Here is a 23184-nt window from a genome sequence, read left to right as displayed (position 1 = left end):
ATAATACCATTGCACTATAATTATTATTATATTATTATTATTATTATTGTTATTATTATTATTATTATTATTATTATTATTATTTTTATTATTATTATTATTTTGTAATAATATGTTACTACTGACATATTCAAACCAACAAAATAAGATGTGAAAACCTGGATTCAGGGACAAGAATAGATGAATAAATGAATGAATTATTAATGAATGAATTCACGACATCTATCAATTTATTTATTAAAGTATATGTATGTAAACATTAGTATTATTATATCAATATTGTTGTATAATAATATATTATTATTATTATTATTATTATTATTATTATTATTACATGTAAGAATATATTATTACTGACAGATACAGTATCTAATTCATCTGTAATATTTTGCTTGTTTAATTTTTTTCAGACTGCACAAAAGCTGATTTTCTCTCATTTCTCATAGTGCATTGACATGATTATTGTCTTTTGTTTTTGTATTATCATATTTCTATCATATGATGTATAGAATTATCTAGAAATGTATGACCTACTACATTATTATCATAATATTATCATCCGTCTTGTATAGAGCTTTATCCAACTTTAAGACATTTGTTCATTTGTATTATTTTTTCTTATTGTTTTTTTTTATTTTATTGATTTATTTTTACTGTAATGTGTACACTTGTATTAACAGTGTTAAGTAGACCCACTCTGTAACACAAGTGAGAAAACATTTCGTTTACATTAAGGTAGTTTATTTTAAGTGAGTTCTTCTCTTTTATCTAAGGCCTCCCAGTGAACACATTGTTGTCTTTTGACAGCCAACAAAGACAATTAAAAGCTTAGGTTGGGCTTTTATTTTGAAACCAGTTCCTTTCGCACCCTGCAGGCGTTTCCTGTGACTTTACAGTACAGTATGGTGAGGATAGAGGACAATACAATAGCAGCACCAACAGGAGGAGGTTTTTCTTTGTCAGGATCTCCAAAAGTCACATTTGTTTCCTCCAGATGTTTCCAGGTGTTCTGCTGCGCATGCGCACTACAGCTCTGTCTCCATCAGTGGGATGGAGATGGAGATGTTTAATGAACACACACACACACACACACACACACGTCTGATGTCTGAACTTTTCTGCTTTTATTAGAATTACATTTTAAAAAAAGCAGCTTTTAACTGTTTTATCCTCACGACTACAAACCTAGAGAATATTTTTATATAGGAACATATTTTTGTATTAAATTAGCACAAAAACATAAAGTGATTTATTTCTGGCATCTGATAATTAAATTAGATTAAATTACATTATATTATTTCTTAATCTCACGACAGGGAAATTCCTTTGTTACAGCAGAGAAAAGATCAAATACACAATTTACTATACACATTTATTATACTATATACAGAGGAATACACTACGCAAAAAAAAAAAAGTCAACAATACAAACATTAAAAAATAAATAACAATATACAAAAGCTGACTCAGTATTGGTTGGGTGTAGAAATGTAATGAATGACTGTATTTCATTTAAAACATAATTAAGTACAAGTTAAATGACTGATTTAGGAATAAACTCAAAAAAAGTACAAATACCCATAAAATATACTTAATTACAGTAACGTGAGTACTTGTAAACCTTTAGACTTAAAGAAACGTGTCAAACTCAAGGCCCGGGGCCAAGTCCGGCCCTTTGGAGAATCCAAATCGGCCCCCAGAACAAAGTGAAAATGACTGAGAAAACATGAATCAATTGTGTAAATTACTAAATAATTCAGTTGTAGATACAGTATCTCATTCCCTCCAAATACACATATATACTTTTTTTTTTTTTTTTAATTCCCACGCTTATATCACATGATGGTAGTCATTTTTAAATCTCAAATTTTTTTTAAAATTTCCTTTTTTTTTCTTTCAAAATCCTACTAATTTCCTCAAATTATTCAACTAAATTAAATAATTGTTTCTAAAATCAAGGGGGTGTAAATGAATTTAAGTTTAAGGTTATTTAATGCCTAAATGTTGTCTGTTATACTTTAAATGTCATTTATATCTGGAAGTGCAAAACTAAGGCACATGTTGAAATGAATGGTTTTCCTGCCTAAAATCTGTGGCCCACATCAAACTGGTCTGTATTTGGCCCCTGAACTAAAGTGATTTTCACACCCCTGCTTTAGACTAAGACACATACCAAACTCAAGGCCTGGGGTCTAAATCTGGCCGTTTGGCGCATACAATTTGGCCCGCAGGAGAAAGTAAAAGTGACGGAGAAAAGATGAATCATTGTGTAAACGAAACTCAACAATATTTGCAGGGGCTCACAGTCATTTTTAATGTTAAACAGTTGAAAAACTCAAATTTCTTACAAAATCCTTCAATTTTTCTCAAATTACGACATAATATTTTCCTTAATTACATAGAAATTGGTCATAAAATCGAGTAAATGTAATGTGTAGAAGCTGTTGGGACTGATATCTGTCACTTATTGCTTGGATATTGTCGGTTTATTACATATTTTGTATTTTATGTACACAAAGAAGCATAAACTAGGGCACAATAATGTTGAAATTACTCACTTGGAGATGAAACTGGTCTGTATTTGGTCCCTGAACCTAGAGATATTTGTCACTAACTCAAAACAATGACATTTATTCCTTTTTTAATGGTAGTAACAGATATAAACTTTTCAAATGATCACTTAATGTGCAAATATGGCTGAAATAAAAGAATCATGTTGAAGTTTTATGGAATAATAATAATAATAATAATAGTGTTGTTACTGGTTCATCCTTTGTTTCACTTGAGCATGTGCTGAGTGTGCATTAGCTCATCATCCTGTTATATAAGACAGCCCAGGGCTCCTGACTCAGCGTTCACCATAACAACAAATATTATTCTACTCTTACGTTCAAAATACATCAAAAATGAAGATTATTATTTTCTAATTATGAGAATTCATGTTTGTTTGTCTCGTATCAATCGACTAAGTCTAAAGGGTGTTAGTGTAACAAATTTGATAATTACAGAAGCAGATTAGGGACAATTTTGATAGAGAAAATAATTTTAGGCAAATTAAGAATGAAGTCGAAATGTAAAGATTAAAGTTGAAAACACCAGATAAAAGTCGAAGGTTTGCTAATAAAGTTAAATCTACAGAAGCCGACGAGGGCCAATTCTTTATTCTCGACATTTCGACTTTTTTCTTGATTTTCCCAAAATTATTTTCTTTGTCAAAATTGGCCTTAATCCACTTTAATAGATAATAATAAAAACACACTTTACTTTTCCATGGAGTTAATTTATATGAGAATGTCTGAAATGAACAGATTTCTTCTGATTGGCTAATTTTTGCATCATGCCCCACCCATTTGAACTCATCCCTCCCTCCAAATTAACCAGAAATGATTGGATTAAATCACTTTGAATTAATTCCTCTTTATCTCATCAGTTTGTCCTCTCACATATACTTTTATTGAAGTTTTATCTAGTTATGGTCAGATATGAAAAGATCATTAATAAAACCAACAATGTTGGGAGAAAATGAGAAGATTCTATATAATACCAAACATCTGGAGACTGAATGCTCTATAGTGCATGTGTCAAACTCAAGGTCCGGGGGCCAAATCTGGCCTTTTAGACGAGTTGTTCTCAATCTTTTCAGCAAAATGATGGTCCATTGTTCTATGAATCTGTGATAACCACATTTATTTATCTGAATAATATCCACTGTTATCCAGGACGTTTATTATTATTATTTGAGCCATATTATATAGTCCTCTTAAAGATGTAAATCTTTGTTTTAATCAGAAATAAAATTGGTAAAAAGTGACAAAAAACATGGTGACCTGGGATTTAAATTTTTTATATCCACAGAAACTGGTTAAAAGTTGCAGAATTGAGTGAAAAAAAAAAAAAAGTGTCAATATTGGCTTAAAAAAGTGGCAGAAATTGGGATAATTAGTTTAAACTGGATAATAATGGCCATGACACATCGTGACTGTGGTTAAATTGGCAAATGAAATATGTTGGAGGTTAAAAGTGACAATAATGGGTCAACATTACAAAAAAATGTTGGGTCGGCATGTACAAAAAAAAAAAATTAATGAATGTAACCATGTCGGAAATAAACTGAATAAATAAATAAAAATAAAAAAATAAAACATATGCAACGTTAGGTGTTAAAGTGGTGGAAATGGTTTATAAGTGCTGAAAATGTCTTGAAAGCGGAAAAAATGTGAAAAAAGCCTTTGAAATTTGATGGAGAAGAAGCAGAAATGTCTTTTAATATATGTTGTGTTGTATGTTTTAATCCTGTAGCACTTTGAGGCTTGGCATCAAATGTAAAGTGCATTACAAATAAAATGTATTACTAATGTAGCAAAAATGCTTTAAAAAGGAGCAAAAATATGGCAAAAAAAAAGAGATGTAAATAGGTTAAAATATGACAAGTTTGGTGGAGTTGCAGAAAAATCGGCTCAAATTGTTCAAAAAATATTGTTAGTTTATTGAAGGCATGAGGCGACGCCCTCCCAGTGTCTCGTGACCCCAAATGGGCTCCAGACCTCAAGGTTGAGAACCTCTGCTTTAGATCCAATTGGGCCCACAGAAAGTAAAAATGACAGAAAACATGACTCAGTGTAAATTAGTAGATATCTCACCTTCAAATATACAAATTCAAAGAAACTGCACACTACTTAATAATACAATACTAATAAGTTTTCCCGCACTTATATCATTTTTCATCTCAAATTTTTGAAGTCTCACACACACAGAAACAAAAAATTGTAAATCAATTTTCCCACAGAATCAATGAAAAGCTTTAACACAGACCTATGAGTCACTAATGTAAAGCCACACAGTAAATGTAAGTCACTGAAAACACGCTCACACTTCTCACGTTTCCAAGTGGAATATTTTATTAGTTTTGTTTTTTTTTTTTAAATCAGTATTTCAGCAGCTTTGACAGACAAAATACAACTTTTGAACAGCTCATGTTTTTTGAATTATTCACACATTTGTCCAAACGTGACTGTGTTGTGAAGAAGCAAAGTTCTGAGGTGTAAAACTTTATTTTACGGTTGTGGTTTTCAAAGTGTGGGACTGTTTTGAAATGTTTCTGATGTTGTCGATAGCGTTTCTATGGAAACCATGAAATGACGCGATAGAAATGGACATAAAACCAACACACTTGGACAACTTCAGGCAGCTTTAAAAAAATGCCAAATATTTTTTCTCAGTGTCTCTCACACGCTTGTTGTGTTTTAACAGCTTCTCGTTTTTTTTCAAAGTGCAGCATGTTGGTATTTACAGGTAGAAAAATAGGAGGAGGAGGAGGAGTTTGGTGAGATTCCTCCTCTTCTCTCGTCCAAACGCTTGTTCACAGGAAACACACGCGACCCAAACACCACTCTGTAGAAAAGCAGCAGCAGCAGCTCACATTCCTCTACAATCAACACTGTACACGGCTGCACGACCAGCATCACGTTACACACTCATGGTAATGCAATGCAAACGTGTGTGTGTGCTGTTCATTATTAAGACATTCCTGTGAAGATTCAACATTCACTGGTTTTTTCTTCTTCTTTCCTCCACAGTCTGAATGAAGCCCATGAAAGAAAAGCTGGGTTAACGTTTCCTCTCTGTAGGCACAACCTTTAGAGTTACTGTACACACACACACACACACACACACACACACACACGCACACACAGTCGCACTTTACAACGAGCCACGCATCGACTCATGACACAGAAAACAGACGTGTGTGTTTACAAAGAGTCAGCAGACTCTCTGGATTGCTTTAAGTTGAAGGTCAAAGGTCATTTTGAGACTCAGGACGCGTTCCCCTGCAGACCAGAACCAGAACCAGCCTCAGAGTGGTCTGTAGCTAGTGCTCTAGCTGGTGTTCACTTTCAGGCTCTTCATGCGGTGAAGCAGTGAGTCTTTCTCCATCTGAGCCTCAGCCAACGCCATCTTAGCACGAGAGAGCTCCACCTTCAGACACTCGTTCTCCTCCGTCAGCATCTGGAACCAAACAGATGTTCACTCACATGCTCACGCAGTAACAACTGGGTTTGTTACACACCAAAATCCAACATATTGGTTTCAATAAACGCAACTTTTTTTCTTTTTTTACAAAATTGGACAATTAATTTTTTCTTCTTTCAGATAAAGATGAAGGCTGTGTTTTAAAAGTCATACTAACGTACTACTCATACTAACGTACTACTCATACTAACGTACTACTCATACTAACGTACTACTCATACTAACATACTACTCATACTAACGTACTACTCATACTAACGTACTACTCGTACTAACGTACTACTCATACTAACGTACTACTCATACTAACGTACTACTCGTACTAACGTACTACTCATACTAAGTCTGACGTCAAAATGATGATGTAGTGCGTTCACAATAAATAGTATGAAAAGATTGAGTATGCAAGAAATACCCAGATGTATATGGGATCATTTTTTAAGTATGCATGGATGGGCACACTAGTCTTACTCAACCGTCCCATGATGCATTGCAAGCGGAACATAAAATGGTCCTGGGACCAACTTCAAGCTAAAAAATTAAACATCCTCTTTTCAAAACAAAAGCATCTTTTCTTGTTTTCAACTTGAAGGAAGTTTTGTCAGTAGCACAGGTTATTGTGGTTGTAGGCTCCAAATGCATCTTGGGAAACTTAGAAGTATACTTCAGTGGGAACGCTCATCATCCTAATCATACTAATAGTATATAGTAGACAGTATATACTAGTTTGGAGTGTATAGTACGGAATGTGACATTTTGAACACAACCATACAGTAGGCCTCTATGGTTTCTTTTAATCTCCACTGTAAACACTCTTATGACATCGTCTGAAAGGTTTTGTGCATTGCATTGTGGGATGCTGAGTCCTGTATACAGATGCATAGAAGTGTTTTTACTTCATTCTTGTCTCCAGTAGCCTTAGTATTTATTGAAGTATTTATGGACAATAAAATGTAAAAAAAAAAAACCACAAACTTATACTTGATGTAAATACATTTCATTTGAAATTGCATCAACTCAATAAGCAAAAATAAGCAAATACAAATAATTTGATAGAATCGAAGGAATTAATTATTATATATAAAAGAAAGACTAAATTAGAACAAAACCAATTAAATAATTTAGATCAATACATAATAAATAGATTTGACGTAAAGTGCTTTAATTGAATGAACGACTAAAAACTCTACATTGGTGAAGGATTTCCTGACCTTTAACTTTATTTTTGACAGATCGTGGATGTGGTTAAATTGGTTAAAAGTGACAATAACGGGATAACATATGCAACATTAGGTGTTAAAGTGGTGGAAATGGTTTAAAAGTGCTGAAAATGTCTTGAAAGTAGAAAAAAATGTGAAAAAAAGCCTTTAAAATTTGATGGAAAAGTAGCAGAAATGGAAGTGAAAAATGCTTTAAAAAGGAGCAAAAAATATGGCAAGAAAGAAGTGACGTAAATAGGATAAAATATGGCAATTTTGGTGTAGTTGCAGAAAAAGGGTAAAAAAATAAGCAAAAATGTAATTGTTTTTGTTCTAGTTTAGTTTTTTTTTATTTGTAATAATGAATTCCTTCGATTCTATCAAATTACTACATTGGTGAAGGATTTCCTGACCTTTAACATTATTTTTGTTTTTGATGGAGTGTTTTTGGTGTTTCTCACCATTTCTCTGGCTGATGAAGATGTGCTGGTGGAGGATGAGGAGGAGGTTTGTGTCGCCTTTGATGTGGTGCTAACGCTAGCTACTGTTTCAGGAACTGGACTCAGAGACGAGTCGATAAGTGAAACTACTTTCTTGGGTTTGGCCTCGGCCGCTCCGTCCACTGTGAGGAAGAGGAGGCAGAAGAGGAGGAGGAGGAGGAGAGGGTCAGAGGTGTGGATTCATAGAGGGTGGAGGGCAATGAAAGTGTTAGCGTTCCTCACCTCCGATGGAGAAGGAGCCGTCGTCCCGTCTGTGGATGACCAGGCTGTCCACGTGCAGGGTGATGGGGGAGGCCCCGGGGTCCGACACGTTGTCTCCAGCGTCGTCGTCCTGCAGGAAGGAGTTGTTAGTTGTTAAAATGAGAAGAAAATGATTCACATCAGTGAGTGAAAGTGATTCCTGAAGCTTTGATGAAAGTCCACAGAGACACATTTCAGTGTCATTAGGCTTTGGATTCAGATCATTTCACATAGTTAGGGTTCCTACTGATGATGCTGATGCTGAAGGAGGCAGTGACTTATGGGCTCACACAATAGGACAGTGATTCTCAAAGTATGGCGCGCCCCCCTCGTTGGAGACATGACAGGTGGGGCGCGACAAACAGGAGGACAATTTCGATTTCATGCCAATCTTCTAAAATGCATTTCTTCATTGACAATAAAAATCATTAACACTAAACAAAACACCCACACACAAAGAAAGTAGTAACGAGAAGCCTAAAAATGTAGCAGAAATGAAAAGATCATTAAATTGTTAGACTGCATTAGAAACGCGACCGGCAATAAAACGAAACGTGGAACTAAAGTGGAAACGATGTATTTTTGACTACTGCATTTTTACATTTGTTTTTTTATGCAGGTGATTGGTTTCATTTAGTTTAAATGATGAAATATGTTATTTGCATTATGAAGCATAATGTTACTTGTTCCCTGTTACTTTATTTCATACGTTAACTGAATTTCCTTATTTGTATTCAAACAATGTTTCGTTATTACCTGGATTTTTAAATGTGTTTTTTCTGCCTGTGATTATTTTAATATAATTTATGATTTTTATGAAACATGATGTTAGTTGCTCTGTTAGTTCAATACTTTTGAAAATGTGTTATTTGTCAGGATAATTTGGGGGGGGGGCACAGGTGGGGCTTGTTCAAAGTGGAGAACACCCCAAAAAAGTTTGAGAACCACTGCAATAGGAGTTTATGGTGTTTATGTGCTTTAAACATGGTTTGTCACCTTTAGGTTGATGTGCGTGTCCCTGACGCTGATCTCCATGGGCAGCACCTGCGGCGCTGAGTCGTCCTCCAGGAAGTAGGCCAGGTTTCTCAGCGTGGACATCAGGAAGTTGGCTCGGTAACCGTGGAGACGCAGCTGCAAGAAGCCGTTGCGCTCGGCCAGCGGGGAGTGAGCCGCGGCGCACGGCCCGCTCTCCAGGCGAGCCCTGACCTCCGGATTGTGGCCGGTGTGGATGGAGGCGGAGCCAACATCACCGCCAGCTGTGAGGGCAGCGAGGAGGACCGTCAGAGCTTCATCATCATCATCATCATGTGATCATGATTCAAAAGGAGAATCTATGAAATCCAATCAGTGGAGCTTTAAAGATGCAGCGTCATGACAATGACTCCATCTACCAACTAATGCTGCACCCTAATTGGACGAGAGCTGCACCCATCAATTTACCCATACAGCAGGTCTGATTGGGTCATTGAGGAACCAACATAACTGAGTCAAATTTCCTAAAGATCGTTTAACAACCAAACCAGGTTGAGACAGGTTAGTTTGACCCTACTGATGATGTGTTGTTGCAATAGTAATCCTGCTGAGAGATTTTGATTAATGGATTACTAAAACTGATCCAGGATCATTATATTGATCCGAATTTCCTCCAAAATGTAATGGAACTTTTTATGGCATAAGACATAAACTTTCTATGACATATGGCATAAATCTGTTCAGCACTTTTGATGTATTCCTGCTAACAAATAAATAAATAATTAAATGCAGGTGAAAATATTACCTATTATATCAGGTAATATTTAGAATGTGGTTATTAATGACAACACAAAAAAAAAAAGATATATAATGATATATCACCAGGCGATTATCACATCAATCCAAAGAAATGTCATCTCGATTTTTTAAATTATGTTTTTTTACCAAAAAAAACATTTAATTGTGCTAACATGTGCATAGTATGTAAAACTTCCGGTCACTAGGTGTCAGTGGACCACATAAGATACATAACTACCTCACTTCTCAATGCATTTTAGCTCATATAACATACTGGCCACTTTTATAGATGTATGTGGTTACTTTTTTTTCTAAATAATTTCAAAACTTAGAATCTGTTGTAGAAGCAAAAGTTACACTTTTTAGAAAAAGGTAATTTGACAGTTTGATAAACATTTTGATAATGGTATTTAAATTACAGTTAGTTAACATTTACTTGTTCTCGCATGTTTTTTTGTTTTTTAAAAAAAAAGGTATTTCATACCATTTTGTAGTTGTAAAGGTGAAATTTGTAATTATTGATAACATACATAGAGATAAATCACATGGTATCATCATATTCATGGAAAAGCACACCCCTAATCACGAGGAAGTGATCAAATGACATTAAATAACTTTCGGTAAAGCTCAGTATTTGAGTTAAAAGTTTCACTGTTTAATTTCAAAGATTTTAGAATAAACTACCAATTAGAATAAAATTGACAAAGCAAAGGAGGAAGAACTTCATTCATTCAAAGTGATGAAAACTAAAAAAAAAGAAGAAGCTACATTAGCATTCAAATTAAGTTCAAACCCAATGGGATAAAAGAACCGACATGTGTTCCTTGAGCTCTGTGAGGAAAGTCAAGGAAGGGTTAAAAGCACAGAGCAGATCAAGGAGTGGTGAAAACACACACACGCACACACAACATGACAAATCTCCCAAACTGCAGCTAGTGGCACACATGGATGCAGAGGAGGAGGAACCAGGAGAGGTTGTGATAAGACAGAGGAGATGAAAGGTAGAGAGAAGGAGAGGGAGGAGAAGAGGGGAGCGTCAGCAAAAAGAAGGGATGAAGAGAGAGGAAGAGGAGGAGGAGGAAGAGGAGGCATGGTTTGCTAGTGATAGAAGAAGGAAGAGGAATAGGGACGAGGGGTAAAGCTGGCGTTTGGTTATTGCCTGAATCACTGAGCTGAAACTGCAAAGTCTGCTGCAGTGGGAGAGGAAGAGTAGGGGGGAAGCAGGGAGGGAGAGTGGGGGGGGGGGGTAGTCAGAGAGAACAGCATGATTGGGGTAAAAAAAAAAAATCACAGCAGTTAATTTGATTTAAAGGTTGGAGGCCTAATGTTGCAGATAATGGGAGAGTTTAGAGCGTTTGTCTACGTGCACGCGCACACACACGTAACACACACACACACATTCACACAACTGAATTAAAGTTTTTCTCTTGAAGGAAAAATATTATTCTTTGTTCATTCCCAGGACAATGAGTACTGGGAGTTGTTGGCTGTGTTTTTAATGTCATACTAACGTACTACTCATACTAGGTCTGATGTCATAATTAGTGTGTAGTGTCTTTACATTAAGTAGTATGAAAAGATTGACTACGTGCATGAAATACCCTGATCTATACTATATAGGGACATTTGTTCAGTGTGCATGGTGGGCACACTAGTCATACTCAACCGCCCCATGATGCATTGTGGGAGGAATGTAAAATCATCCACGCTAAAAGTCAAACATCCCCTTTCAAAACAAAAGCATCTCTTCTTGTCTTCCATTAGTTTTTTTTTTAATTATCCTTTTGTAAATAGGGCTTTTGTTTTGAAGGTAACTGGAAGTTTCGCCAGTAGCACAATGGCAGGTCTCGAAAAATCTCAGAAATTTGTTAACATGGGTTTTATAGATCCAATGAGCACATGTTGATATTCTACTTTGTCACTTTCTCACTTAAAATGATTTCAGAACTTTCAAAGGTGGCGAATCAACAGAGATATTTAGTCTCAGTGTGATTCAGGTTTTTGTTGTTTTAGGTTCCAAATGCATCTTGGGAAACCTGGAAGTATACTTCAGTAGGAACGCTCATCATTCTAATCATACTATATAGTATATAATAAACAGTATATACTCATTGAGTTTGTCTGTAGTATGAAGTGTGTCATTGGCCATGTTAACATGTGAGCTTTAATTCCTCTTTAAAGCAGAATAAAAGTTAATTCCTCTTTAACCTGACCTTGTAAACACTTAATTCCTAATGATAATTTAATTAAACTTAAATCCGAATTAAGTGACTGGTTTATTCCGATTTTAATTCTGAATTAGATCATTCCTATTTCTTAAGTTAATTCGGATCGTTTTGCACTTGCGCGATTTACGGGGATGACGCGCTGGTGATGACATAATCCAAGATGGCGGCAGCCCGAACTCCAGCCTAGACTATTTAATAAAAGCCTTAATGTGGATGGAGGGAGGCATTACCATGCAGACTTTCACACAGACACACACTGACTTATTAAACACACACGGACCTCAGTAAACGGAACAGGCTTCATTGGACGGCTGGCACTAGGACCCGGAGGCAGAGTAAATGCATCCCCTCTACTATTTATTCCTGGTGATTGTTTTCCAGAGTTTTACTGGGATCTCTAAAGGTGATGACCTGCTATCTCGAGCTGCTGCTTCAAAACTACAATCAAAATAAAGGTGAAAACAGTTTTAATGTGTGGTGTTCTGTGTTACAGCCTACAATAAAAGGTTTGTTGTTTTTCTCCTGATAGACGTGATATGTAACGTTCTCCTCCTGTCCAATCAGAGCCTTCCCAACCCCCAGACCTAAAGCGAAATTATCTAAAGCTGAATAAACCGGTTTTCCATGTAAACCTCAGTTCAGGAATTACTATTACCATGTAAACACGAAGCAGAACACTTTAATTCCAAATGATTTAATTTGGAATAACTAATTCCGAATTAAAAAACATCATGTAACCATGGCCATTTTGAACACAGCCTTCGTCATGCAATTACTGCTCAATGCTTTGTTCAGTTTTATGTTTATCACAGAGTTCATCATAGCTGTTCATTATTGGTTTTAATTGAATGATCCTAACAGGAATAAATAAAGGTTTCATTCTGCACATTTGTCCTGTTGGTGGTGTGCTGCTGCTGTCCTGTCCTTGCTGCTGACTGGGTAAATTGGGATGTGCTGATACTGCTGCTGATTCTTCCTTTTTTCAGCCTGACACTAAAAATCTAAAACTGGCGACATCCTGGTGCCCTAAACCCTAATCAACCCTGCACTGGTCCGTTCAAGGACCCTCCATCCACACGTGCTTCCTCTCTGCTGTCAAATCAAACCCTTCCAGAGAAAACTCAACCCCAGGGGAAACATTTGGAGCTGTTGGTCTCACCCAGGCTGCGGCTGCTCAGGTACTGCCTCAGGCTGGTGTTGCCCAGCTGGTGAGGCGTGATGTGTCCCACCTCCAGAGCCACGGCCGCGCTCTCACCCACCAGCTCCATGCTGGCACACACAGACTGCACCTTCAGCACCAACACGGACACCTGAGGAGGCACAGAGACCAGAACAAGACAGATTTGAGGCAAAATCTGACGAAATACTTTACATTTTAATAAAGTTTTAAGAATACACTCAACCAACCATTTGATTAGAATCACCATTAAAAAAACCCCATCAAATTAAAGATTGGGACGTAATGCTGCACTTCATTTCTTTCAATTTAGATACATAGAAATCATATTTTGGAGAAAAAAACAGATTATTTTATTTAAATTGTCAAGAACTTTTTTATTTTAATATATTTTCTTCTTTTTAACCTTCTTACAAACCGTTTGAACTCATGAACCAAGATAAACGGCACGTTTCTTCATTTATCACCTTGCAAAGTTGAACAAAACTATAATTAAAAAAAAAAAAAATCTATGTAAGAAAAGTTTGCTTCTATTCCTGGCTTGGAATTTACATATTTTTCTTAAGGCGTGTGTGTGTGCGTGCATGTACGTCGCGTGTGGCTCTGTTCCAATGGTTCGGACTACATTTTGATCATTATTCTACGGGTTCGGACGTTGCGCAGTAAATGAAAAGATGTGTTTCAATTAACACAAGAAAGACGCACAAATGGATGCTGATTTCATTCCATTTTCCAAAACCAGTCACAGCAGCACCCCCTATTGTTTAAGCAGAGTATTGAAACACATACTGAGCTTTATCAATTTTAATCTCCTCTTATTTGCAACTATTTTGAGCTGATTTATGATATATCCTTAAATCCCTACGTTTGATTATTGCTCTCTTACCACATCTTTGGTGGGCTCGTCGATGCTCTGTGACGTGGCGCTGACCGTATCAGGAGACCTGTTCTCCTCTGGCCTCGGAGCGGCCACACCCTCCGCCGTGCTCTGTTCACCACTGACGTCTTTGAAGCCTGACATGGAAACATCATCTGTACAAAATACACGAGTGTTAGGGTTAGATACAGGCCTTCATCATCAGATCCATCAGCGCCTTAAAGTCGGGCTAAGAAGCTGGAAAAGTAGAGCGTGAGTGGGAGTTCCTGGTGTGTATTATAAGTGGGGTTCCTGAATGCATGTGAGGAGCAAAGTGTGGTTGTTCTCTCTACTGCTGCAGACCAATCAGAGGAGTTATGGAGAACCAGTCCAGTTTGGACCATGTGGTGGCATTAGCATTAAAAACAAGACACAAAATGTATTCTCAGTTGTTCCGTTGACACATCAGACGCTCATACATAAATCATTTCCATGTTTACTTCCATCTTTTGATTTGTTAAACCACTTTGATTTGTTTTCATCTGAAATACATTTATTCAAATGACAAATGCATCCAGCTCTTTTAATACAAGTCTGCCCCCTGCTGGCCACCATAATGTCTACTCTAGAACAGTGGTTCTCAAACTTTTTAAGCTTAAGCACCCCTGTTCCCTTTTTTCTGAATCCAAGTACCCCCTTTGTTCAACTACAACATTTTGCTCAGAATACTACTACTACTACTAAAAAAAACCAAAACAACTACAGAGCATAATGATAGAATGAATGCATGTTAACACACATTTTAAAGAATCCAACTTTGTATATAAGTGGAACTAAATAGTATTTAGTGCCTCCTGAATAGATTTATTTCTACAGTTTTTATCATTTCCGGTCATCATCATTATTATTTTTATGATTATAATTTTTAACCAAAAATAAACATTTTAAAATCCCCATATTTTTCATGCTTTTATTGGATATTTTTCTCCTCTGTCTCTCTTACCCACATAAGTGCCATTTTGTACCCCCATCTGAGACACCCTGGTCTAGAGGCAGGTTTCTTTTGTTAAGGTGGTCGCTTCCCTGATAATAAGATGTGAGCCTTTATATTAGACATGAATACATTGTTATTACAGTGATCGAACTTTAATATCCTGACAGTAACTGATTCTAAAGTGTAGTGCTTCAATTTAACATGGTTGATTGTTAATAAGTACATTTCAAACACTTATGAGAAGTGTGTGTGTGTGTGTGTGTGCTCCACCTCTCTCCAGCAGGCTATAGGCGTCTCCGTCCTCCAGCAGGTAACTGTCTATGGAGATGTTGTCCAGTGACTGCAGTGATGGACTCTTCTTCATGTTCTTGTAGGAAACGGAGAAACTGGACTGGGAGCGATCCCTCATCAGACGACCACTACAACACATACACACACACGCACAAAGTGAGTGTGTGAAACAATGTGAAATAATTTGAAAAAATATTGTACCAACACAAAAAAGACCTGCTAAGACAGTTTTAGGATCCACAACATCAAAAGGTTTTAAGAAGTATGGTTGCAGAAGGGCGGAAAGTTTCCGGTAAATTTTGACGGGAACTTAAGGTCAGGAATTTTTTTTTTTAAATATAAAGTTTTAATGCTTATTATTTACTAGTATTAACCAGCGGAAATGGGGAGAGCATCTGATTCGGCCCACAGGAGAAAGAGAAAATGACAATGACCAAATAAATCAGCTGTAAATAGTTGGAAGAACTCTACATTTCTACAAAAATCCTGCAATTTTTTTCACAAAATCTCCACAAACTAAATATGAATTGGTCAGAAAATCAATAAATCAAAGGACATTTAAGTATCTGTCACTTATTGCTTGGATGTTTTTGATGCCTTCCATACTTTATGTTTAATTTATAACTGGAGGTGCAAACGTGGGCACATTAATGTTGAAATTGTTCAATTTCCACCCTAAAACCTGTGGCCCACTTGTGATCGAACTTGTCCATTTTTGGCCCCTGACTAAAATGAGTTTGACATCGCTGTTTTTAGATAATGCTAAAAACTATCTTTTTTATTTTTTTTTAAAATTTCCGGTTAATTCCTATTGAAAGTTTGAAAAATTCCTGAAATTTTGTAATTGTTGCGTTTTTAATTACATTGTTTTGCATGGATGCTGATATTTATGTTTGGATTAGATACAGTTACAAAAAAATATACAAATAATTTGCATTAAAAGTTTATATTTTTTGAATACTCCAAAAATTCCTGACCTTAAGTTCTACTGGAAATTTACCAGAAATGTTCCACTCCTTTGCAACTCTATGAAGAATAGAGAGAACACAAGGCAGGACACAAAACTACAGCTGATTATTAACGTGAACAGGTAGAGACAAATCATGCCCACAGAACGCACGCGCATGCGCACGCGCGCACACACACACACACACACACACACACACACACACACACACACACACACACACACCACACACACACACACACACACACACACACACACACACACACACACACACACACACACACACACACACACACACACACACACACACACACACACACACACACACACACACACACACACACACACACACACACACACACACACACACACACACCAGAGTCTCTTACATGTTGGACATGGAATAAAGGGAGGAAGATCTGCTGGAGTTTGAGGAGCTGAGCAGGTCAGAAACCACAGACAAACTCCCTTTCCTTAGTAGAGACACACACACACACACCTCGCAGAGGTCAAAGCAAAGGTCAACGAGCAGGAGAGAAAGTGAATGAGTTCAGATGCAAAGTGAACATAAATAACAAGAGAAACTCAAACTGACATGTAAGTTAGACAGACAGACAGACATGTGTGAGTTAGACAAACAGAGAGAGAGACAGACAGACAGACAGACAGACAGACAGACAGAGACAGCTCTTGTGTTCAGGAGTCGGACTCATGAGGATAAAATGAACAACAAGCAGTAAAACACCAACAACAGACATCTGATGGATGAGGTCACACCATAGCTTGGTTTCTAGTTCACTTTTGAAGAAAAGAAGGAATTTAAAAATAATTGGTTTTGAGTCTAAGAAGTTTTAGCAAAGTTTGAAAAAAATTAAATAAATAAAAAAAATAAAAAAGTATATATGAATAATAATTTAAAAAAAATAAATCAATAAACTATTTACATCAATTACTAGGTTGAAAAACAATGGCCAACATTGCTTTTATGAATTATTAGGTTTGTCAAAATGAGAGAAAAGCTCCATTCTGTTGTTGTTTGACAGGAACCATTGATCTAACGTGACACTATGTAAATCACAGTAAAGTCGTACCTGGACACTGATTGGGGCATCTTGGCTGCCTTGTCTTTGTCGCTCTGGTCACAGAGAGGATCACTCACAGCAGGTCTGGAGTCAGACGCGGCCCCCGTTTCATCACCTGCAATGTCCACCAGCCCATCCCCCACCTCCAATGAACCCCCCCTCCCAGCAGTACTAGCAGGAGTCCTCTCCTCCAATGAGGCTTTGTGATTAGAGTCTGGCTGTGTGGCTGCAGTTGGAATTAGAAGGGCGGGGCCAGGTGAGGCTCCACCCTCCAGGTCTTCCCCTCCTAACAGCTGATCTATGGTGCAGGGCCTCTTGACTGCCGTTCCGTCTGTTCCGGGGCCTTCGTTGCTCTTCTCTGGGGCCTCTCCTGTGTTGCCTTGCTCCAGAGTTCCTCGGCTCTCTGAGGGTGAGAGCTCAGATCCCTGAGGAGAGGCGGAACCCTCGGGCTGGGGGACGGGCTTCAGGAGCAGAGACACCTCAGCGCTCTTCAGGAGGAGGCCCAGGCAGATGGTGAAGGGCTGGTGGTCTGCGGGGGGACGGCTGGGGTCCCTGCGCTCCCTCTTAGAGCTCAGAGCTTCCAGGTCCTGCTGCAGGGTTTGCTGCAAGGCTTTGAGGCTGCGCTGGAGCTGCATCAGGAACACGTACTGTCGGTGGCTCACCTGAAAACACACACACACAGTCATGTCAAGTCACTGACTGCTGATGCTATTCATTCATTTCTTAAATACATTTTTTTTTTACCTTAAAACCTTTCTTTTAAGATTTATTACTGAATTCCTCTTTCCAGAATTTCACGTTTTTATTTGTTTTAAGCTAGATTGCTTCCCTTCCTAAAGTGTTTTCATATGCTGAATACACACACACACAATGCACACGCACACGCAAACACAAACACAAACACAAAAACACACAAACAAACACAAACACACAAACCAGCGCTGAAATACCTGCGATTCTAAAGGCTCAAACATACTCGGACAGATCCAGTGCATAACGGACTCTGAGCAGACTGTCCGCTCTCCTCAGAGCTTACATATTTGGGTGCACCGCCGTGTAGTAGTTTCCATTAATATCTTACATGTCCCATGATTCTTAGCGCTTCTCTGTCGTCCTTGTACTCCTGGGACGTGTTTAAAGGTGTCACTACTGTTGTAGCTCGTCTGCTAGCCTCTCCTCTAAGCTTGTGTTCATCTCTCCTGTTCCGTTTCACCAGGAGGTGAAATACAGATCAGTGTTTAATGCGGATCAATACAATGCCAAGCAGTGGTTTGTGTGACACCAACTAAGTCTGTGCAGTAGTAAAATATGAGCTTTGCATTTAATTTGCCTGGCAGTCTCCTCTGGACTCCGTGCAGGTGTCTGCTCGAGTATGTTTGAGCCTTAAAGGAAACATTGAACAGTTTCTTGCTTTATTTGTATTTTTATTTGTCTTTAATTGATTTAACTTGTTACTGTTTAATGTATCATCTTATACTAATCTTCTACCTTTAAAAGCCTCCCATGGATGGACAGGTGTCAAATTAGCATTTTGCTACAAGCACTGTGTATCTGGAACCTGTTTAAATGCCACAGCGTCAATGTTATTGTTTGTCTACATTAAATAAATATGGAATAAATAAATACAATGCTATTCCTGCTTCCTGAACCCTTTAACTTTTTACAAGTTTCCTTAAACGTGCAATCTTTATTTCCATGATGTTTTATAATTCCTTCTTTTAATGTATCCTTCCCAAAGTTTCATTGCATTTCTACAGACTAATACATCCTGTCCTTTCCTTCAGACTTCCTCATGGTCATAAAGAAAGCTAATATTTAAAAACTTGAGTCTATCACGACAACAACAAAAGAGAGGAGCGCCTACCTGAGCACTGAGTGGCTTCTGCACCTGCACCAACACGTGCACGTCTGCAGGCTGGGCTGCTGAGTGCAAAGATGAGGATGAGGAAGGCAGAGCGTCCAAAGAGACGGGCTTATGGAGTCCGTTACTGGGCGGAGGTGTTGCGTCCTTTCCGTGTGGTGACGGAGAAGCTCCCTCCGAGCTGTAATACTCCTTCAACAATCGCTTCCTCTGCAGACGAGCCACAGCCTCCTCAGACGTGCTCCTGGACAGTGTCGACCCGGTGCCGCTCTTCAGCTTCTCCTGATGCTGGATGAGCTTGGAGGGCTGACACGCCCACACGGTGAGAGGGAAGGAGTCCACGAAGGGCTGAGGGCGCCCTTTACCCCCATGTGTCCCCTCGTAGTCGACCCAAAACTGAGCAAAATGCAAAGCCCAAAAGTCAGTGGCAGCCGGCATCCTCAGGGCGTCCGTGCTGAGGTTGGGCACCACTAGGTTGCGGTAAACGTCGTGCATCTTTGTGTCTTGTTCGTGCGCGTGGCGCTGGAAGACGGGATGGAGTACGGGTAAGGAGGAGGAAGAGCGTGGGAAGGAGGAGAAGGATGAGGAGAAGAAAGGCTCCTCCTTAAAAGCCTGCAGCAGGGCTTCAAGATGGGAGCGGGTGCAGCTGGACGGGTGTCGGGTGTTGGTGGCCACCATCTCTGACGTTTGGACTGAGACGGAGCGTGGAAGGTCAGCAGGGCTGGAGGCGTCTGTGTCGGTGGGAATCACCAGCTGACAGAGAGAACATGCAAGTTACAGCCTGTAAACCAGGGATGGGCTCAATGACATTTTTAAAATAGAATATTAGTATTTATAATTGTTACACTATAAATATGTAGGGCATGTGTTTATGAGTTGTTGCTGCTGCTGAGGTGTGTGCACATAGAGAGAGAGAAGCGCTGCAGTAATATGCTTTTAACAGAGCATGTTATATTACTATATTGCTGTCGGACTAACGTTAGCTTGTTAGCTCCTCTGAGGGAGGGACTTTGGAAAGTTTGGAGGCAGGGCAAGAGAGCAGCGGGGAGTGAAAGGGAGGGAGGGATCTGAAAGTTGCGGACTGCACCTTTAACCTAGCAATAGCATTGAACTAGCATTAACATGAACCTAGCAATAATATCAGCCTAGCATTAGCATTAACACTAACCTAGCATTAGCACTAACCTACCATTAGTGTTCATTAAATTATGACACCTTTGGAGCTATGTTAGAATTTTTGGGTTAGGATAACGAATGACACTTAATGACAGCCTTAATGACACCTTATTCATGCTAATGACAGGTGTTATGTCATAATAATGACAGCGCAATTTCAGCCTTTATGTATAAAACTTCAAATAAAATGTTACCAAGTATTCTATATTTTCACTTTCTCAAATAAAATACATATAAAAATATATGAACTGGTGCATCTTGTCACTTAGTGCACTAATGGGGGCTACTCTGCATTTTAACGCAGTACAACAAATGTGATCAAAAACTAATTCTAGAGGGAAAAAATGACTCTGGGGTCGCCAGAAATTTGTGACATTAAAACACATTTTTTCCAACTATAATTACAATAATAATAATAATTCACAATTGTAATTAATTATCAATTATTCAATTACAATTATAATTGACCCCAACCCTGGTCGTAGACATTCTCCAATGGTGGACACAGTCATCCTCCTCACCTTCAGCATGAGGCCGTCCACCTTGATGTCAACGTGCTCGTCTGGTTTCTGGGAGTCGTTGAGCTTGTAGATCTCCATGAACTGTTCCAGACTCTGACGGAGGTCTAAAGCAAAGAGGTTCAGCCACACCAGGCTACGAGGATCCAGAACCAGCTGCAGCGCGTTGAGCTGGGCGTAGAGATTAGGAGACGGGACTGGAAAACACAGTAAGAAAAGGAAGATATTTAACATCATAAAGAGGCAAAGCGTTCCAGGGGAAAGTTTAAACATCTAAAAATCTAACAAATGCTTGCTGCTGTTTCATCAGTGGGAAAAACATTTAGATCTTCATTAATTATTCCCTAAAGGAGCAAACATTAACTCAGAACAATCAATGAGCATCCAGTGAGACAAGCATTAAAGGCTTTCTCGCAGCAGTTAAAGAAGAATAAACTATAACTGCTGCGCAGCAATGGTCGGGGCCAGGCAATTTTAAGCAAAACAAGACAGCTGCAAAAACTTCAGTTCATTTCAATCCTCAAATACCTATATTGCACCTTGACAGCATGGAGATGTTGGTAATTTGTTTTTAACAATGATTTATTGGCTCCATAAGTGAAGACCTGATGTTTTTTTCCAATGATTCCAATTGTTTGCATTAAACCCAAATTCAAAATGCGGTAAAAAACAAATAAATCAGTTTTTGAGGCAAAATGAACATTGAAAATGTACTTAGTTTGAATTTCCAAGTATATGTTATGGGATTTTTTCTTCTTATTATGAATTTTATATTTTGATAGAGCTTTGAGATGACTTAAATAAATAAATACTTCAATAAAGTTGAATTAAATTGAATATGTTTAAAGTCAAACATTTTAATGCACTGTAGGCTCAGTTTTTGAGCTGTGTGGATGGTTTGTGTAGGACAGTTGTGTGTTGCATCAAACCTTGTGAAAATTGAGCAAAATTGTGGGAAGATATATGAGTAGTTTAATAAAAAAAAACAACAAAAAAACTGTAATGACTTAATAATTTGCAAGAAGTTTAAATGTTCAAAATTTGCTTCAGTATTGGGGCTACATTTTGGTGGAAGTTGCAAATCTGTAGCAGACATGGTTGATTTCTCTTGACCCTGAAAAGGAGCCAGTGGGTTGAAAAATGGTTGAAGATGGGCCTGTTTTTCATATTCTCAGTGCATACTTGGGTAGTCTTTTCCATCAGGAAAATAGTATTCAGTGAACTCCACGTGGATGGCAGGCATCTCTGGAGGAAGATACAAGGTCTTCTTGTTGCAGGAAATCATAGCTTTAGGGCTGGAGCGTCGCTGCTCTGCTGTCGATACCTGATAAACAAAAAAACTCAGAGTCACATTAACCTGGGATGGTTCCATGGTTCATTCTAACGTGCTGCTGCTGTTGATTTGTGGCAGACCTGATAGATGCTGAAGTCAGCCATCCTCAGAACCAGCGAGCTGGACATGAGCTGAGTTTTGGGGGTGTGGGGGGGTGGAGGAGGGCTGAAGGACGAGCTGGAGGTGTTGATCTTTCCTGCAGAGGAGGAGGAGGAGCAGCAGGAGGTACGTGAAGGAGCAGAAAGATAAATACAGAGCAGGAGGCAGGGACACAAGCATGTGACACCTCTGTGGTGTGCATCACCGCACCGACTGTGCGCACACACACCACACCGTGGTACCTGGCTCTAGGCACCAGCAGCACTGGACTGGAGGCTGTGAGGGGTGGAGGCCCCACTCTATTCCTCCCCAATCTGCCTCCCTAAGCTCTACTGCTTCTCCTGCTCTCTGAGCGACTAGGGGCCCATAATCATCGTCCCTAAGGGACACTGGAGGACAAAAAACCCACAGGCGTGCTAAAACAAACTGTCTGACATCTCACAGGTGTGTGTGTGTGTGTGTGTGTTTACCGTGCTGTGGGGAGCCGTGTGCGTGGCTCTGGCCTTGCTGGTCACGGGCAGCGTTTTTTAACATCTCCACGTTGGACCTGAACTCGTCCAGTAGGCTTTGAGCCCAGACCTCTCTGGTTTTAGTGGCTTCACTGTGGTGCATCCAGTGCAGACAGCTTTCACCTGAGGAAAACTGAGTGGTTACAGGAGATCGCAGAGATGCTTCTTTAGCTGCTTGTCCTCATCAAACTGTGACGCTTCGACTGCTGTCAGTGTGAGTTTTGTTAGCAATTTGAGCTACAGGATCACATCTGCTAAGACACTAATGTTATAACACTGACAACTGCAGAGTGGAAACACCTCATGAGAATAAAGAATAAAGTAGATGCTGAATCAGAGGTTTGCAATAAGTGG

At 38.7% G+C, this 23184-nt stretch overlaps 1 protein-coding gene across 3 annotated transcripts in view; it reads right to left on the bottom strand.

The window, feature by feature from the left end:
- Positions 1–4875: 4875 nt before the first annotated feature.
- Positions 4876–23184, bottom strand: part of bltp3b (bridge-like lipid transfer protein family member 3B) — a 38236-nt gene continuing 19927 nt past the window's right edge. Inside the window, exons 10-24 of one of the 3 annotated variants that reach the window (XM_028449720.1) lie at positions 22792–22953; positions 22564–22710; positions 22303–22418; positions 22072–22213; positions 20893–21086; positions 19199–19948; positions 17344–17996; positions 16642–16725; positions 15265–15413; positions 14031–14176; positions 13127–13277; positions 8966–9225; positions 7952–8060; positions 7691–7851; positions 4876–6006 (exon numbers count right to left, since the gene is read on the bottom strand). In XM_028449720.1, the coding sequence (XP_028305521.1) occupies positions 5878–6006; positions 7691–7851; positions 7952–8060; positions 8966–9225; positions 13127–13277; positions 14031–14176; positions 15265–15413; positions 16642–16725; positions 17344–17996; positions 19199–19948; positions 20893–21086; positions 22072–22213; positions 22303–22418; positions 22564–22710; positions 22792–22953 (3353 nt within the window). In that variant the 3' untranslated portion in view covers positions 4876–5877. The remainder of the gene's footprint in view (positions 6007–7690; positions 7852–7951; positions 8061–8965; positions 9226–13126; positions 13278–14030; positions 14177–15264; positions 15414–16641; positions 16726–17343; positions 17997–19198; positions 19949–20892; positions 21087–22071; positions 22214–22302; positions 22419–22563; positions 22711–22791; positions 22954–23184) is intronic. The other 2 variants (XM_028449722.1, XM_028449723.1) reach the window with 2 other exon arrangements.

Source organism: Gouania willdenowi, chromosome 6 (assembly GCF_900634775.1).
Source record: "Gouania willdenowi chromosome 6, fGouWil2.1, whole genome shotgun sequence".
NCBI lineage: Eukaryota > Metazoa > Chordata > Actinopteri > Blenniiformes > Gobiesocidae > Gouania > Gouania willdenowi.
This window is presented reverse-complemented; position numbering and strand designations above follow the sequence as displayed.